This window comes from Oryx dammah, unplaced genomic scaffold, assembly GCF_014754425.2.
Source record: "Oryx dammah isolate SB20612 unplaced genomic scaffold, SCBI_Odam_1.1 HiC_scaffold_29, whole genome shotgun sequence".
In the NCBI taxonomy this organism is placed as follows: Eukaryota; Metazoa; Chordata; class Mammalia; order Artiodactyla; family Bovidae; genus Oryx; species Oryx dammah.
Genome location: NW_024070213.1, coordinates 27,165,125 through 27,184,768, shown reverse-complemented (window position 1 = coordinate 27,184,768; position 19,644 = coordinate 27,165,125). Strand labels below are relative to the sequence as shown.

Here is a 19,644-nt window from a genome sequence, read left to right as displayed (position 1 = left end):
TCCTCCAGTGGATCGTCCCAACCCAGGGATCTAACCCAAGTCTCCTCATTGCAGGTGGATTCTTTACCATCTGAGCCACAAGGGAAGCCCAAGAATACTGGAGCGGTAGCCTATCCCTTTTCCAGGGGAACTTCCTGCCCTTGGAATTGAACCAGGGTCTCCAGCATTATAGGTGGTTCTTTACCAGCTGAGCTACCTGGGAAGCCCATGGAATGTGCTAAGTGAATACCTATTTAATGAGTAAACCTTCCTATGGGATAGGATAACATCTCTTATAGATATAAGCCTGACACTGGTTAGATTTTCTGTATCACAAAGTTCTCTATCACTTTCATTCCAAATCTGATCTCACAACAACCCTCTGAAAGTAAATGATATTCTCACTTGTAATGCCTGAGAAAAACTGGTCTCATAAAGTTTAAGTACCTTGCTGGAAGTCAGATACCTAGTAAATAGTAGAACCAAGTTTTGCATCCAGGTATAGTGATGTAGATCCTAAACTATTAACGATTACCCTGTGAGTTAAGAAAACCTACATTTTTATATGTTAATCACAAACTGCATGTCTTGGAAAAGCACAGGCTTTCCTGCTACAGATAATAAAATTAAATTTATCTTGTGGGTCATTCTATATAGTATAGGATGAATGAATTTGATTTGTGTCTTACAGATACTGCTGAATCATTTAATTGGGTAGATGAAATAATAAACAACAGCATTATTAGTAGGGAAATGATGATGTTCTAAGTTAAGGGTTTAATGGAGATGGTACTGATTCATATTTTTTAAGTTAACTTGGTAGATACAGTGGGTGATGGAGAAAATTAACCCAGATATAGAAATGAGTGGCTAGAAAAACTGATAGAAAAGTAAGTCAACTCTGAGTGGTTTGATGAGGCTGAAGAACTGGTGAAGGTCAGGAGTGGAGTTTCTATTGACACTGAACTCTGAGTTTAGTATTTGTGGTAAAGTCAAAATGTGAAAAGATTAATACATTAGATTTCTAAATTTAAAACTTCAAATGAAGTGTCATTCTTAGTGATGACAAGATTAAATATGTAGCCATGGAAAGGAGTTACTGAAGTGTGAAGGTGCTAAGTTTTACTGGTAAAAAAGGAGGTTGAGGGCTCTTGACACTTGAAGATTTTAGCTGAATCATTCATTTAGAAATGAAACGTTCCAGAATGCTGATAAAATGTGGAATGGTGAGAAACATGAGGAATAGTGTTCCAGCAGTTTTCCCAGGTATGTAGTTTTCCTATTTACACTTAGGTGAAATATGAATGAATTAGACCACAGAGTTACAGATATATGCCCACTTATCTGATGAAATACCCTTCAGTTGGGGAGTGCTATATTCTAACAAATAAAATATCATTTGATTAAAAAGATTAAGAAAAAAAGAAAGGGAAAGAAAGAAAAGCATAAGAAGAAATAATTGTCATGTCTAGGAGCTGTAGGAGGCATATTGCATAATTTTATGTCATTCCATTTTCAAAAAAATCTCAATTCTTTCTATGATTGACTGATTCAACATATATTTATTGAGTAGCTACAGGTGTCAGGGCTTATGCTAGGTACTTATGGTAAGTATGTTATTCTTGTTTTGCAAATAAGGAAATGGAAGCTCAGATGGTTAAGTCAATTGCCCAGGACCAAAAAGGCATGGTGTGTCATAGCAAAGATCACTGGGTGCTTCAAAATAAAGCTCCAAAAGTGACAGATACAAAGTCCCCTAGAAGTTGGACCTAACTTTAATATTGAAAAAAAAAAGTGAAGCTGCTCAGTTCTGTCCAACTCTTTGTGACCCCATGGACTGTAGCCTACTAGGTTCCTCTGTCCATGGGATTCTCCAGGCAAGAATACTGGAGTGGGTTGCCATTTTCTTCTTCAGGGGATCTTCCCGACCCAGGGGTCAAACCCGGGTCTCCTGCATTGCAGACAGACGCTTTACCCTCTGAGCCATCAGGGAAGCCCATCATCACATGTACAGAAATAAAAATAATTTCTTCAAGATAATAATTGCTAAGGCTTCTGGGTAAAGGAAAGAGACCAGAGCAACATTCAGTCTTCACTTGTCATTAATCCACTGCCAAATTGGAAAGAATTGCCAACTATGACCCTGAAAGTGAACCCTGCATAACTGATGTTATTTTACCTTAAGAACGAATTATTGCATTTTAGTCACAAGTTCAGTAATAAGGTTTATTATAGACATTTTGTACCAAATGAATAAGTCATTCAAGGTTTGAAAATCTGACTAAATTATGAATAAGTCCATGATGACCACCAATCACATTTTCTTCCCCATTTCATGAGATGTCCCAGTGATTTCTTATCTTTTCTTGGATAGCCTACAATGCTTTCCTAGTGTGGTAGGTTTAGCAATGCTTTGGTGATCCATTCTCTTGCTGTTGTAAGAGGTTCTTTAGTTCTTTGCCTTTGACTTTCCCAACTTCTTGAGTGAGTACAGTTTTGCACTTTACAGTCATAACCCTTTAAAATAAACAAAGGGTTGGTGGAAATTTTTACTTGTATCTTCTGAATTGTGTTAGCAGGCAGTGGAGTGATGTGAGTGATATAGATGCTGGCTGTTGAAATGTAAAAACAAGTATCAACAGGCAATCTGTGAATGTTGTTAGATTCCTTTGTCTGTTAAATTTCTCTGAACCTAAACGATGCACATATTCCCAACTTTTTCTGATACTGAGAATGTTTCAAGATAGTTTTCTCAAGAGGTCTCTGAACTAATTTGTATACACATTGATTTTCCTGGTCCCACATCCAAATTCTATTATTAAACTTCAATTATAAATTTGAATTGAAAAAAAAAAAAAACAAAGAACAATGGTAGGAGTGAGGAGTCAAATGTCAATAATCCAAGATTTAAATTCAACACAATTATTAATTAGTGATATAACCTTGGGAACTGTAATTTTATGTTTCTAAATGAATTCCTATGTTTTCTAAATGACTCAAAAATACATCCTTAGATGTGTTAAATACACAAATTGATTTATGATCTCAACCCATTTTAACAACTATTAGGCATAATTGTATTTCTTTTTACAGATTATGAAAAAGATCAGGGAAATTAAGTAATTTTTTCTGAGAGCATTTAGCTAGTAGAGATCTGAGTTGGAATTTCTATTATGTTTTCCTCCAAAGCTTGTTCTCTTACTATTACATTATTCTGCCTTTTATTATTATCTTTTATAATATTTACATGGCTTGGTGGATCATAATAGATGAGACTCAGGGTCAATTTCTGGCTCTTCCATTTAGTGGCTTTGCATATTTTGCCTTTTGAGAACTTTGTTTTTCATTTGAAGAGTGGAGATAACAGAGTTCTCTGAATTAATGAAGGAGTATTTAAAATGACTGGTATATTATCTAGCATTAATCATACTATGTCTACCAGAAGGCAGTGCTGTCCTGAGAAGAAAGAGTATTGAAAAGAGAGAGTTGGATGATTAGAATTTTTAGTAATACTCTTCAAGTCAGAGCCATACCAGAGCTGATAAACTTTAGTATTTTAGTCTTAGCAGAGAAAGGATAGTAAAATACTCCTAAAGATTATCCAAGACACCATCTCATCACCAATTAAGTTCATGAAGTTCCTTGATCCTAGGAAGTGGTTCACTGGACGCTTGACACAACTATTCCCAAGAACAAGTAATTGCACACGAACACACTGAATATACGGATGTGAGAATTGGACTATAAAGAGGGCTGAGTGCAGAAGAATCGATGCTTTTGAACTGTGGTGTTGGAGAAGACTCTTGAGAGTCCCTTGGACTGCAAGGAGATCCAACCAGTCCATCCTAAGGGTAATCAGTTCTGGGTATTCATTGGAAGGACTGATGTTAAAGCTGAAACTCCAATATTTTGGCCACCTGATGCGAAGAACTGACTCATTTGAAAAGACCCTGATGCTGGGAAAGATTGAAGGCAGGAGGAGAAGGGGAAAACAGGGATGAGATGGTTAGATGGCATCAGTGACTCAATGGACATGAGTTTGGGTAAACTCTGGGAGTTGGTGATGGACAGGGAGGCCTGGCGTGCTGCAATTCATGGGGTTGCAAAGAGTCAGACACAACTGAGCGACTGAACTGAACTGAACACTGAATTTGGTTTCATAATTCAATCAGAGGGCTTAAAAATCATTGAATAAAATGTTTATAATTATTCTTTTGAGACAACAGAGTTGAAAAATAAACTCTAGCATCTGTAGTAACTGCTTGGATTAGCTAAGAGGGAAGCAAATGGTTGAAGAAAACACATTACTTAAACTATGTTTATCATAATTTGTTTATGTTTTTTATTCCTTTCACAAAATAGCTAAAATTATGTATATAATAGACACTCAATAAAAACTTGGGGAACAGATATATGAATGAAAGAATGGATGACTAACCTAACACTTTTTCTCAGTAGACTTCTCATGTACTTTTCTACCTCTGTTCCATGAAATCCACTGGTCCACTTTTTTAGCTGCCCCCATGACAACTAGAAAGTAAACCTCCAACTGAATTCTGTGATATTTGCAGAGTTCTCAATCAATTTTTGTTGAGATAAAAAACTGAGACTCTGTAAAAGTAATGTTAGGTTTTACTTGGAAGAAAGTAATGGAAATTTCATCATTTTGGCAACCGAATGACATTTACAGTATCTTAGTATACATATATACACAGTGCCCAATATAAAAAGGAAAGTGATGCATACATTAGGATTCTTCATTTAACAATTTCAGATGACTAAACTCAAGTTAAGATAGACCAATAATTTGACATTCTGTCACAAGTGGTTAATGTATCAGGCAGATTGTCATATCTGAAGACAAACACTATTTGTGCAAGCTGTTCACTCATCTTTGGTTAAAAATGAATCACACATGCCAAAACAAGAACAAGAATTCTAAATTATTAAAGATGACAAATATTTGATTGAGATACCCAGGTCTAGATTTTGTTGCAAATGAAAGCAACACATATGAAGCTCTTTAGAGGAAAATAAAGTAAATGCCTTTCTGTTGTAACTACAATAAATGTACACAGATGAAGTTGAAATCTGAGCTAGAAAAAAAGCAAATCAAACCTCCATTCAACCTTTTCAAAGAGTGATCTTTTGATGGGCAAAGATAGAAAGTAAACTAGAGCCTAAAAAGAAAGGACTTATTCAGTAACTGATACAAAACAAAAAGAACTAAGAATCTTCACAGCCCAGAAAAAAAAAAAAATTGGAGAATACAGGAGTCAGCAAAAGTCATAAACTCTTCAGTAATTCCCTAAAGCTCACAGAAAGTCTCAATACAGAAGATTATATTTTAAAAGATAGTAATCAGCTATTTCGCAAGGTTTGCCCCTAAAACACTTCTTGCCAAATCACTAGACGTAACCTTTCATTTTCAATCAGGGCTTTAAGAAACAGCATAGTTAAAGTCATTAGAAGCATCTCACTCTGTGGACTCAATCAGTATTAACACCTGATAGCTCTTCAAAAAATTTATTCCAGACTACCATATTTTTCTGTAAGTCATTTAACTCAACAAATATGATTATTAGAATACCAATGGCCAACTCTATACATTTAATATAATATGATTTGGGCGGATTGCCTGCTGTTGTAAGTACAGTAGTTAAGATAATCTGTTGGCAGCACCAATGTATGTGGTGTGATTATTTTTAAAATTCACTCAACAAATATATATTGAGCACCAATAATTCTACTTTCTGCCATATGGGTGGTATCATCTATATACGCAGATGACACCACCTTTATGGCAGAAAGTGAAGAACTAAAGAGCCTCTTGATGAAAGTGAAAGAAGAGAGTTGAAAAAGCTGGTTTAAAACTCAACATTCAAAAAACAAAGATCATGGCATCTGGTCCCATCACTTCATGGCAAATAGAAGGGGAAAAAAGTGGACACAGTGAGAGACTTTATTTTCCTGGGCTCCAAAATCACTGCAGATGGAGACTGCAGCCATGAAATTAAAAGGCACTTGCTCCTTGGAAGAAAAGCTATGACAAACCTAGGCAGTATATTAAAAAGCAGACATTACTTTGCCGACAAAGTTCTGTGTAGTCAAAGCTATGGTTTATCCTGTAGTCATGTATGGATGTGAAAGTTGGACCATAAAGAAAGCTGAGTGCTGAAGAATTGATGTTTTTGTACTGTGGTGTTGGAGAAGACTCTTGAGAGTCTCTTGGATTACAAGGAGATCCAACCAGTCAGTTCTAAAAGAAATCAGTCCTGAATATTCTTTGGAAGGACTGATGCTGAAGCTGAAGCTCCAATACTTTGGCCACCTGATGTGAAGAACTGACTCATTAGAAAAGACCCTGAGGCTGGGAAAGATTGAAGGCATGAGGAGAAGGGAATGACCGAGGATGAGATGGCTGAATGGACATGAGTTTGAGCAAGCTCTGGGAGTTGGTGATGGACAGGGAGGCCTGTTGTGCTGCAGTCCATGGGGTTGCAAAGAGTCAGACACAACTGAGCAACTGAACTGAATTGAACTGAACTGAACTGAATGATTCTACTATATGCAATGTTCTATGTTAGGAGAGATGATCAAGATAGAGCCTCACAGTACAGAAAGGGAATAGAGGGTTTTATCTACACCAAATCTATTTCCCTATTTATATCTGAGTAAAGAATCTGATTTTGTTCAGATACAAAAATCTTCAGGAGAGACGAACAGTTTGGGGACAGATTCTCAATATTCTAAATCAGTTGGGTAAGTCAACTCATTCAATTGTCATTTAATTAGGTAACTGGTTCAGGATGACATGCAACCCAATTCTGGCAAATGATATAGGAAGTTAACTCTGCTATGAAGTTTACAGAAAACTTTTCTTGTTGGAGAAAGATCGGTCCTTTTCCTTTTGCTGCATGGTGCCATGTATGCATGTGATACCAACTTTGGCAGTCTTCTTGTAACCATGTTATGAAAAGGACTAGAGACCAGTCAACACACTAAGGTTGACAGAGCAGAAAGATCAAGGAAACTGAGTTTAATGACAAAATCAGTGAGCTTCTGCAATAATAAACTCCAGAACCACTGGACAAGCAAACTGTGAGATGATTAATCTTTCACATCATTTCAACCATTTGGATCAAAAGTTTCTGTTACTTGCGGCCTAAAGTGTCTTAAAGAAAAGGGAAGTAATGAAGTAAATGAAAGTATGCATGCTTCCCAGGTGGCTCAGTGGTAAAGAATCTGCCTGCCAGTGCAGGAGACCCAGAAGACTTAGGTTCGATCCCTGGACTGGAAGATTCCCTGGAGGAGGAAATAGCAACTTGACCTAGTATTCTCGCCTGGAAAATTCCATGGACATAGGAGTCTAGTGAGCTGCAGTCTGTAGAATCGCACAGAGTCAGACATGACTGAGGAGGATGAGCATGCATTCACGTAGATATATACCCAATCTTCTTTCCTATGCTAGCTGACAGTGGACGGGGCCTTCCTATTGACTTCCCATGTATGGAACATAATCCAAAGTGTATGTGCTATTTCTAGACCTGGCACCTAAAAATATCTTCAGCCTGATGCTCTGATTCTCTCTCTTTCTTTTTCTGGGTCCAATACCATTAGTGTGGTAATATGCTTCTATTACCTGTCATCAATCCAGATCTTTTTCCTGATCTTCATTAAAAACCAACAAAAATCAAACAATATAATGCTGTTTTTCAAGGTCTTAACCCAAATCTCTAGCATAAACTATGGCAGAGAGAGGCTAATATTATTATAAGGGAACCAGATGACTATCGAAGGAAGCAATGATGTAATTGCATGCAGTTATAATGAAAAATTGCGACAGACTGGATTAGAAAGTTTAGTTCCCAACGTCAGATGTCTGAGTTCCAATAATTGAGGTCAATACATATATACAAAATGTTCCTTTTAACAACTCTTAACTTATTTAACAAAGTAGAAGAATAACAGGGAAAAATAATTTAAACTAGGAATAAATTGAAGGTGAAGCTTTGTGCCTGTTTTTCACTGATCTATAGTAGACCTTTGTATCAGGCTTTCCTCATGGCTCACGTGGTAAAGAATTTGCCTGCAATGTGGGAGACCCGGGGTTGACCCCTGGGTTGGGAAGATCCCCTGGAGAAGAGACTGGCAACCCACTCCAGTATTCTTGCCGGGAAAATTCCATGGACAGAGGAGCCTAGTGGGCTTATACAGTCCAGGGGGTCACATCAGATTCATATATATTTAATAGCAATAAGACAAATTATATTAGAAAATAACTTAAAATTTATATTATGCTTTTTAAATAAATCTTTTTATTAAAGGAACTACATATAACCTCTATCATATAAAACAGACAAAAACCAATTGTTCTTATTTTTTGACCTTAACTAGAAAACTGTGCTAATGAATTTTATAGATTATTATGTAAAATGTAAACCTTTTCACAAATAACCGTCGCTGTTCTCCAGGTTGGTCAGAGTGGAGAAGAGCTATCATTAGTCTGTTGAATTGCTTATTATAGGGATTTTATCTGGTGTGTACTTTTCTGAGATTGACAGGGTGAAAGATGATTATAACAGATCAATATTAAATGACAAGATATATCTTCCTCTTACAAAAAAGTGAAGCAACAATTTATTATTTATTACACTATAAAGGTAAAATGGTGAACTAGTGGCAATAAAATGATTCTAGAAGATAAAGGATTGAGGCTTTAAAACCTCCTATTGATTCTATATCATGCGTGCTCTATTACACTGCAATAACTCCTTAAAGCGCAGGTCTTCACTCTCACTTTAGGGAGTGTTCCAGACCTCAAAAGAGACAGAACACGTACCTCTGTGTGTAATTTGTATGCCTTTATCAATATTTAAGTCTGACAGATGGAAGTGTTTTTTATTTACTCGATTGCCAGCCTTGCCTCTCTGCCTTGTGCTCACATTATATTTTGAACAGGTCACGGGCAAAACTATAAAATGGACAGAATCTGCTGTCAGCTTTCTCCTTCTACTCTGTCCCTGCCACACAGCCCATAGGTTTTTTTTCCTACCTGCTGGATGCTAATGAGAGTCAGCCTGTGAGTTTCTTTAGGCAAACACCATTCTAATCTATCCTTAATAGTCCACCAGTATCTAACATCTTAACATCTGTCATATAAATGGACAAATGAGGACTTCCCTGGTGGTCCAGTGGTTAAGAATCCCCCTGCCAATGTGGGGGACATGGGTTCAATACCTGGTTGGGGAAGATTTCACATGCCTTGAGGCAACTAAACCAGTGTGCTAGCATGCTCTACTGAAGACTGCATGCCCTAGGGCCCGTACTCTGCAACAAGAGAAGCTATTATAAGAAGTCCATTCACAGCAACTAGAGAGTAACTCCACTCATCACAACTAGAGAAAGCCCGCTTACAGCAACGAAGACCCAGCACAGCCAAAAATAAAATATTTAAATATGAACAAACGATAAATTAATTCCTCATAAGCATTATGTTCTGAATATATAAAATATGAGAAGAGTACTTCTGAGAGGGAACATTATTGAACCAAAAGGAGTGGTTGTGACATATTTAGGAGAGGGGTAAGGGGGACATGTGACTTCAGATCACATGATGCAAAATTTCCACATTATTTTGCTTTATTTAGAGCAGTCCCTGATTTGAGAAATTGCCTCAAAATTTTAGATAAGAAAAGTTTAAGGTAGATTGCTAAGAAAATGACTAGTCAGTTTTCAAATCATCTCGATTTTATGAGTACTACATTAGAGCTCAATAGTCCTTTGATACCATGGGCCACGCTGGAAAGTCCTCGTGGTCCCAGAGACTCCAGGGCCTTAGTTCACTGCAGCATTCTCCCAGCTGTTTCAGCAGACACTGCATCAGAGGCCAATCACCTGATACTGTTCCAGCCCTGCCAGCATTGTTTGGCTTCAAGACCGATTGACTGCTCAAGCAGCTCTCTTCTGCCCCCTTCTGTCACAAGTCTGCATGTACCCAGCTGGGCCTGGGGCAACTTCGTCCTATTCATCCCTTCAGTAGCAATTTATTATGTCAAGTGCCAAGTACTGTCCTTGATAGTACTTGATACATATGGTATATTTGATAAATATATATTATATACTTGATAGTACTTGATACATATGATATTATTTATCAGTGAATAAGACAGAAAAATATTGTTGTACTTGGAGAGTCTGCCAATGGGCATTTCGTCTCAGGTTATCTCCACACTTTGAAGAGAACACTTTCAGAGTTTTGTAGGATATAACTTAAAAAAAAATTTTATACAGATTTTTATTCAAAATGGCTCTCTCGGATCTTATTCAGCCAGGCTTATTAATACTATTAGGAATATGAAAGACTGCAATATTGCTTTTCCACTTATGATACGTGTCTAGCATACTGATGCTCCAATTTTTTTAAAGCAAATATTTGAATTAGTTTTCTTTGATAAAGAAATGCTTATCTTAGCTAAGCTTCCCTAGAACAGATTATAACACAGGAATTAAGGTGTATGTGATTTACTGAAGGAGTACTCTTCATGGAAAAGAAAAAAATAATAATAAAAAAATAAAAAACCTTTGAGGGAGTGAGAAGCACTGTAGGGAAGGGGAAGAAGTTAACCCGGAGATCAAGGTCTAATCTAGCTTTGAGTCATCTCGGTGGAGGCTTAGAATGAAAATTGTACCTTAATGATTCCCCACTCCCCAGACTAGGTAGCTATGATAGCAGAGACCAGTTCTGCAGAGAAGATGCAGCTGTCAACTGGCGGTCAGTATTCACAGAAGCTGCGAGATGGGTCCACCAGCTGGTACAGGGGTCTGCCTAGGGCACTGACAGTACCTTTGTGAGTGCACTGAATTCCCTGCATGTGCAACTATCGCTGGCCTTAAAGACATTTCTCTGGTTTCCTGACTTTAAAAATGTTTTTTTGTCAGTATCTCCTGAGTTTCGGGCATTGGTATGATTAGTACGTTGATGAGTATGACATGATAGCTGTCATGAGTTACTATAAGGACTAGGAGGGGAAGCAGACAGCGGAACAGAAGTGTTAAGGTGATGCGACATGACACCTGTGCAGTCATATAGGGTGTACTCTGGGAGACAGCATGGGAGCAGTACTCATGCTGGACAGTGGCTGCGGAAAGAGTCAGGAGAAGCTTCCTGTGTGGTGTATCATCAGAGCCAGTCTACTCAGGGCCCTTCATAAAGTCCTGTCCTTACTGTGTACTTCCTGTGGTTGCCATAATAGATCAATGCAAACTGAACATTCGAGATTAATCTCACAGCTCTGGAGACCAGAAGTTTGAAATCAAGATTGGGCTGTGCTCCCTCTTAAGGCTCAGGGGGAGAATCCTCCCTTGCCTCTTCTAGCTTCTGATGACTCTGGACATTCCTTGGCTTTGGGCTGTATCACTCCCGTCAATGATGCCATCTCCACATGGCCTTTTCTGTATGTGTGTACCTTCTCTTCTGTTTCTTACAAGGACAGTTGTCATTGGATTTAGGACCCACTCTGATAAAAACCCACACTGGGTTTCCCAGGTGGCTCAGTGGTAAACAACCTGCCTGCCAATGCAGGAGATGCCAGGGACTTGGGTTTGATCCCTGAGTCAGGGAGATCCCCTGGAGAAGGGCATGGCAACCCGCTCCAGTATTCTTGCCTGGCAAATCCCTTGGACATAGGAGCCTGGAAGGTTACGGTCCATGGGGTCGCACAGAGTTGAATACGACTGAAGCAACTTAGCACTCACACACTGATAAAACAGGACAATCTAATCTCAAGATTTTAAATTTAATTATATCTTCAAAGACCCTTTTTCCAAATAAGCTCAGAGTCACAGGTTCCTAGAGTTAAGATGTAAATACATTTTGGGGGACATCCCATTCAATCCAGTATCTCACTATCAGCTAGCGATGGCTGTTTGTTTATTTCTTATTCAAAATGGAAAGGGTCTGAGCTTAAATTTCTATAATTGCTATATGATGGGGGAGGGGCCTCTTAAGTATGAACTCCAAATGCTACCCTACCAATTTACAGTCACCTTTTAGGGTGCAAACTGTGATTGAGAGATTTTAAACTTTCCCAATCCAAAGCTTATTGTTAGCTCCCTTTCCATGAAAAATTGGGGATATTCATTCTATGTCACCCTTTCAATGGAGGAGACTTGCAGTAACTCCAAGTCAATTTCCCTTTTCAGGAAGTCTGCCCGCAGTGATGGTAAGTAGTCAAGATGGTTTCTGTGAAAGCTTGTTTATTCACAATTCAATATCTGAGGAGTTAATCTTCTGATCAGTGGCAGATGGAAGCAACTGTTTAGGGGAGACCTATTTGGGAGGTATTCAATTACAGGGCTTGGTAAACAACTGAGCATACTAGTGAGAAACAGGGAGAGTTCAGAAAAGCTTCCAAGACCTGAGTGAGCAGGGTAAGTCATTGAGTTCAGTGGTAAATATGCTGAATATGAAGAAGCAGGAACTCACCTAAGTAGAAAAAAATCATTAAACTGATGTCTGGTGGAACTTTTCTTTAAAAGTTACCAAATATTGGTTTTTATTGTTGTTGCTTTGTTTTCTAAGGAAAGATAAATTGAGAATGTTTTCAAGTGTATCATGAGGAGTCTGAGCTGCATCTTTGAAGTTTAAACAGCATTCTACATACAAGTGTTGTCTCCTAAATATGATGCTCATTTTCAGTCGCTCAGTCGTGTCAGACTCTGCGACCCCATGGACTATAGCCTGCCAGGCTCCTCTGTCCATGGGATTCTCCAGGCAAGAATACTGGAGTGGGTTGCCATTATTTTTTCTCCAAGGTATTCTCCCAACCCAGGGATCAAACCTGTAAATCCTGTGTCTCCTGCACTGCAGGTGGATTCTTTACCACCAAGCCACCTGGGAAGCTCCAAATACGATGCTAGGCAGCAGCTTTTTTTTTTTTTTAACTCCAAGATATATTTTAAATATACGTAATGTTCTTTGATGCTTAGAATAATTTGCCTGATTGTTAATTCTTAAGTTTTAAAATGAGATGGGTATTTTAAAATTTCCCTTCATGTTGTCTTGTTCCTTTTTCATATTTTCATAAATTAAGCATTCAAAAACAAGCAGTCCATTTATAACTTATATCTTTTTCTAGTCCCTCTATCTTACTCTCTTCTTAAATCATTGAGAAGGGAAATGGGCTTTGTTACTCTTTTTTCTCTTTTTCATAAGGATGAGTTCTATACTGAGAAAGTCTTTCCTCCCACCTTCTTTGACAAAGTGACATTATTGTATTTATTGTGAACCTGCAAATGTGGCATTGAGTGACAGCTCTGTCTGTACTCACTGTTTCCTATTAAATGACCCCACTTTTCGTACCCTTAGCAGATGAAGAACTTACTAAGATGGCTCTAGTACTAGTATTATAACAATCAAAGTAAGTTCTCAATATTTTATTCTAATTTTTAAAATGATCTTTTTATTTGCTCTTCTACTTTATATATTTGATATTATGTTTTGGTTCAAATATTTAAATCAAGACTGTTATGTGGTCATGTTACTTTTAAATATGTCTTCATTTTAGTAAACATGTTTTTAAAAAGTGAAAAGTGAAAAAATAGTGACGTTTTAAGGGAAATAAATGTTGAGGGTAATGGAGTTCTAGCTTTAATAGACAGTGAAATACCAACAAATATTTCCACTTAACTTCCCTTATCATCAAAGTAGCTGTTGGAAAAATGTAAGAGAATAAGACTTAATTCAGAGTCTGATGAAGAGAGTCTACTTAGTGGAAGGCCTGCTGTTGGCCAATGTATCTGATGGCTAATTATACTGACATACTAGAGGAAAATGATCTGGCTTTTCTATTAGACACTTGAAATAGAAATCTGCATCTAATCAAACATTAGGGCTTGACAATTCCTTGTATTTCTATTTTTATATGAAATCCTTGAGTCGTTTTCATGGGAAGAGTGATGTCAACAAGAGCAATGGTTTTTGAAGTAGAAAAACATGATATTCAAAAATTATGACTTCCTTTTTTCCCACTAATTATAGTTCTTCACTAGCAATTGAAGCCAATAAATGATGCTTGTCATACATATGTGGATAGATTGAATTCCATCCTTAGGTTACTGACACTTGTAATCGTTAAATTTTTTGTGCGAATTTAGTAATAACAGTAGGGAGAACAGCATCCAAAGAACACCTTGTTTAGTAGGATCAGGAGCAGGCAGTAGGGAGAAATCTTGATAAATCAGGAGTAGGGAGAAATCTTGATAAATCTTAAATAAGTCTAACTTCTTCACTAATAGTATTCAAATTTAATGTTTTTGGAAAACTTTAGCGATCCAGGAATTATAAGCTTAAGACAGTATATATTGGCCTTGATCCCACTGTTTGTAACTAATATTGTTACAGAAATTACTTTTCAAGCTTATATTCTTCCAAAACATACACAGTCTTATAACTAGATTTTATACTGAAATATTCAACAAGTGGATGTGACCACATGTAGACCTTGCGATTTAAAGCTATTGGAAAAGGATCACCTAGATTTAAAATTCCAGTTGGATTTAAAGAGCACCAACAGTACAAAAGGAAGATTTTGAAGACAATGACAGTTAAATTATACTCAAAAATAACCCTGATAAAGACTCACATTTGGCTGAATTTTAAGTGGAAGTTTGAATCAGTTTTACAAGGAAAAGCTGCCCCACAAAAATAAGTTGACAATAAAAAAAAGGCATCCTATGCTACTTTGGTTATTCTTACCAGTAAAGACGATGGGCAATCTGGACGCTTTGTAGTGAGCGGTGTAACAGAAGTTGCACTAGAGGACTCTCAAGGCTCCATTCAAACTTGACAGCCTGAAATAAGAGATCAATTACTTTACTTGTTTTTCCTCAGTAACAAAATTATAGCAGAATACAGAGGTACTTAAGAGGCTTGAGAAAGGGAAAACAGCATAAACGGTTTGACAAAATACTTATATTTGATAGCTTTATAATAATTTGATAGTGTGTAACTAATAACAGAGCATATATACATATCACACAATTTTCTTTTTTGGCTTTTAGTATCACAGAATAAATAAGAGCAGGTGGTTGGTGGAGTTCAACCATGCCTAGGGAGAGAATCCTGGCACACAGAAAATAATATCATGAACAGTGTCTTGGATATAAAAAATGGCATTATTAAACAATAGATGATTCTCTTCTTTTGGTTTGAAAAAGTGAAAGTCATTCAGTTGTGTCCAACTCTTTGTGACCCCATGGATCCATGGAATACTATAGGCCAGAATACTGGAGTGGGTAGCCTGGATCAAACCCATGTCTCCTGCATTGCGGGCAGATACTTTACTAGTTGAGCCTCTAGGGAAGCCCAAGAATACTGGAGTGGGTAGTCTATCCCTTCTCCAGGGGTTCTTCCTGACCCAGGAATTGAACCGGAGTATCCTGCATTGCACACAGATTCTTTACCAACTGAGCTATCAGGGAAGCCCCGCATACTCAAAGCCTTAACTGAAATCACCTACTGAGTATTAACATGTAGACTTTGAAGCTTTACTTTTAAATGTCAAAGGTGCCTTTCGGTGGACACATAATTCTACCCATCCTCCAATCTCCCATTCCTTCATCTGCACTGTGGACAACTTTCTAATGTTTTCTAAGATATCGAACCTGACGGAAAAACACAGACAGCAACAGCAACCTTTGAGACCTAATTTAGACTTCCACACCCACTCTACAGGGACTTCGCCATCAGCACTCGGCATCTGGGCCCTCATCATCATCATCATCATCTCATGAACCACAATAAGCTGTGAAAATGAATGTCAGGTTTTCTTCCTATCTTTCTGAAAGTACTTATTCCTGCTTGAAAAACAAAGTTTCTATGGCTTGTTGCTCCGTAAGCCATTTAAGTCACATACACACACAGAGTTAATGCCACAGTCCAGAGAGCAGAAAAAATGGGTACAGCATTCATTCAACACACACCTAAAGAAGCACCTCAGTATGCTAATTATCCTCCAGGATGGGAATGTTTATGAATTCCTGAAGTGTGAGAATGTCAAAGATGATCTCAGAAAATTTGCATAAACTCATGATGCTGTCTGAATATATAAAGATCATAACGTGTGTTGTCTTAAACTGCAGCTATGACCTTCTTTAACTAACATGCTAATATTGGATTGACTAGACCAGGGGCTGTGTTCATGCCCTTATCGTGAACATATCCTATGAGTACATTAGCAGGAGAGAGATACCTCAGAGTCTACTTCCATGCTTGTCTTTTAGCTTTCTTTTAAGACTTCCTTGTGATTTCTTTCTGAACCCAGAAACTACTTACTGATCATGAATGGCCTCCCTTGCTTCCAAATTCACTGCATCACTCTGTCTACTGCTACAATTTCTCCCTACATCCTGCATCATCATCTAAGAAGGAGACAATATTTTGGATGCACACTTCGTTGGCTTCCTAGTTGTCTCAGTGGTTAAGAATCTGTGTACCAATGCAGGAGAGGTGGGTTCAATCCCTGGGTTGGGAAGATCCCCTAGAGAAGGAAATGGCAACCCACTTCAGTATTCTTGCCTGGGAAATCTCACAGACAGAGGAGCCCGGCAGGATATAGTCCATGAGGCCGCAAAAGAGTTGGATTCAACTAAGGAAACGGAACAACAACAACAACAACAACATTATTTTGAACTCTCTTCTTGAAGCCTACCTGCATTGTTACAGCCTGTGGTTTGCAGTAACCTCTGGGTCTGTGGCTTATCTGAGCATTAGCAATGAACCATAAGCGTCCCTGGTGCCTCAGACAGTAAAGAATCTGCCTGCAATTCAGGAGACCAGGGTTTGATCCTTGGGTCAGAAAGATTTTCTGGAGAAAGGAATGGCAATCTACTCCAGTATTCCTGTCTGTAGAATTCCATGGACAGAGGAGCCTGGCAGGCTACAGTCCACATGGTCACAAAGAGCTGGACACTATTGGGTGACTACCACTTTAAGAACCATACTTTCCGTTTTCATCATGGTCTTCCAGTAACTTCATATTGCTCTTTAACATAGCCTGCACAGTTCTAATAAAATAATGCATAAAAAAATAACATGATTCCAGAAAATAATCAGCAGGGTAGAAATTTTTTTTTTTTTTGGTCTTGGAAAGTCAGGGTGCAACATCGAAGTTTTAAGGGCAAATCCCACAATTAATGTTTTGAAAATTCTTCCCATTTGTTATTAATTTTCCAGTCACATTAAATATTTCTTTCCATCTCACATGATTTTATAATTATCATTTTTAATTAGGGAATATTTGCAACTTTACCTATCTTCACCTCTGTGTATTTGCAATGCTGGATCCTGGGTGTGACTTGTTTTATAAATGAATTTGCATTTACAGGCATATGTCTCTCAGCCACATTGCTAGTGTCAAGTGTTATTGACTCAGATTCTGGCTTTCAAATAGATTTAATTTACATATACTATTGTAGAAATTTCCTTTTTTTGAGTTGGGTTAGATATAGCATGTTTTCCATACTCAAGAGGCATGAGATGAATAGTGTTTCTGCAAGTTGAATTAATTTTTATTTTCACTACACACTCCTGCAAGGCTAGGGAAACCACAACTGTAAGGAGTGGTAGTAGAAACTCTGCAGTACATATGCTTCTAGATCAGTTCTCTCTTTAAGGCCTTCAGAGAAGTGCATGTTCTGTTTATAAAGTAACATAGAATTCAATTCTATTATTAGAGACTCCTCACTTTAGTCTCAGGGTCCCTGTCTTAAATTTAAAACCTGAGGCACCCAGCATTTAAAATAGCTTATAGTGATGACCTGATCTTTCAGATAAGAAAACACCTGAGTTAAAAACGAAGCAAAAGAAAAACATACAGACCCCTATTTTAGACCTATTCAGCATTTAGTATCCAGTTAACTTAGAAAAAAATCATTGTTCATATTTTGGATATTCAATCATATACATGACTATTTGTGCAATTGTTTATATGGTAACATATTCAAACTAAATCAGACCATGATCAGATTTCTAGATAAGTTTATTTTCCAAAATTACTCCAATATCATGATATATGATGTCACAAAACTATCTGGCAGCAGAATTTGATTATTAGAAACTACTGTTTTAAAATCTGTAATTAATATTAGAATATGGGAAAAGTAAGAAAAATATTATGAGCAAATGACTATTTTCTACATAATGTTTATTTGGTTACTTTTTTATAGTTTTATATATACAGTTGGATACCAATTTTTCATCACAAGTATTTTTTTTCCTGTTCTAATTAATAAGTGACAATGTTTTAAAAAATATTTTCCTTTTTGGTGTTTATATACCTTTTTTGTAACCATATCAATTTTGGGTAGGAAATTTCTGTGGTACCCAAGTTGACGTATGAGCTATATTTTTAGCCCCTTGGCTAGCCAAACTGAAATGATCACTTTTTGTGTAGGCTACTGTTGATTCCCTGGGACCTGTTTTAGAGAATTATTGGTTAAAATCCTGGAATCCTTTGGCAGCTTTGCTGTCCTTACCTGAACTAGCTGTGGGAGGTATTCCAGCAGTTCATCATTCAAGAGGTTGTCTAACTGCCGAACTGCCACATTACGAATTTCTTGATCTGGAAAACTAAAACAAAGTAAATATACTTACTAAGCTGTTAACAGCATACAATAATGCATGAGAAATACCAAGAAAACAGAGAATTAATTCCACCCCCAATGCATTAGATAAAATAATCTCACAATCATTTAAGATAATCATTAGCATCAAATAATCATCATTCTTTTTTTTTTTTTTTTTAATATTCTGTGCTCTCCTGTGAATTGCAGTCAAAAGTTCTTTTGACTAGATTTTGGAAACATGAGTTTAAGTCAGATCCCAGCCAACTTTTCTGCCTATAATATGTGGATTATAGGATATATAAGATTTTTTAAAAATACATGAAAATCTTTGCTTATTATTTAGCCATGTATTTAAGTAAATAATTACCAGCTGGAGATCTGATGGCTTATATGATTAAAAATGGGATAAAATATATTTAAATGAGTCTTTGGGCAGAGAATAATAAAAAACAAGAAATCTGAAGTATTTTACAATAAATAAACACAAATAATTTAATACAGCTAAATCTTACTAGGCTGTTAAGTTATTGAATGTAACTATGCCTTACTCATTTTGAACTTCATATGCCTGTTGTAAGATAGCACCAACTAAACACAGTAAAGAGTCTTCCCTGGTGGCTCAGATGGTAAAGTGTCTGCCCGCAATGCGGGTGACCTGGGTTCGATCCCTGCGTAGGGAAGATCTCCTGGAGAAGGAAACGGCAACCCACTCCAGTACTCTTGCCTGGAAAATCCCCCGGACGGAGGAGCCTGGTAGGCTACAGTCCATGGGGAGCCTGGTAGGCTACAGTCCATGGGGTCGCAAAGAGTCGGACACGACTGAGCGACTTCATTTTCACTTTCACTTTCAAACACAGTAAAAGCTTGCTACTAAACTAAATATATGAAGGTAGTTCACATCTGAAACCCTACAGTCACCCTCCACATTGGAGGGTTCTCATCTGTGGGTACATAGTATGGACTGCACTATGCTCTTTTATATAAGGGACTGGAGCTTCTAGATTTTGGTTTCTGCTGGGTGCTGGAACTAATGATACT

The 19,644-nt window shown here is 37.4% G+C and overlaps 1 protein-coding gene across 3 annotated transcripts in view; it reads right to left on the bottom strand.

Moving 5' to 3' along the window:
- Positions 1 to 19,644, bottom strand: part of PIK3C2G (phosphatidylinositol-4-phosphate 3-kinase catalytic subunit type 2 gamma) — a 466,126-nt gene that overhangs the window by 265,225 nt on the left and 181,257 nt on the right. For all 3 annotated transcript variants that reach the window (XM_040235274.1, XM_040235275.1, XM_040235276.1), the window contains 2 exons: positions 18,517 to 18,610; positions 14,738 to 14,832 (listed from right to left, as the gene is read on the bottom strand). In XM_040235274.1, the coding sequence (XP_040091208.1) occupies positions 14,738 to 14,832; positions 18,517 to 18,610 (189 nt within the window). The remainder of the gene's footprint in view (positions 1 to 14,737; positions 14,833 to 18,516; positions 18,611 to 19,644) is intronic.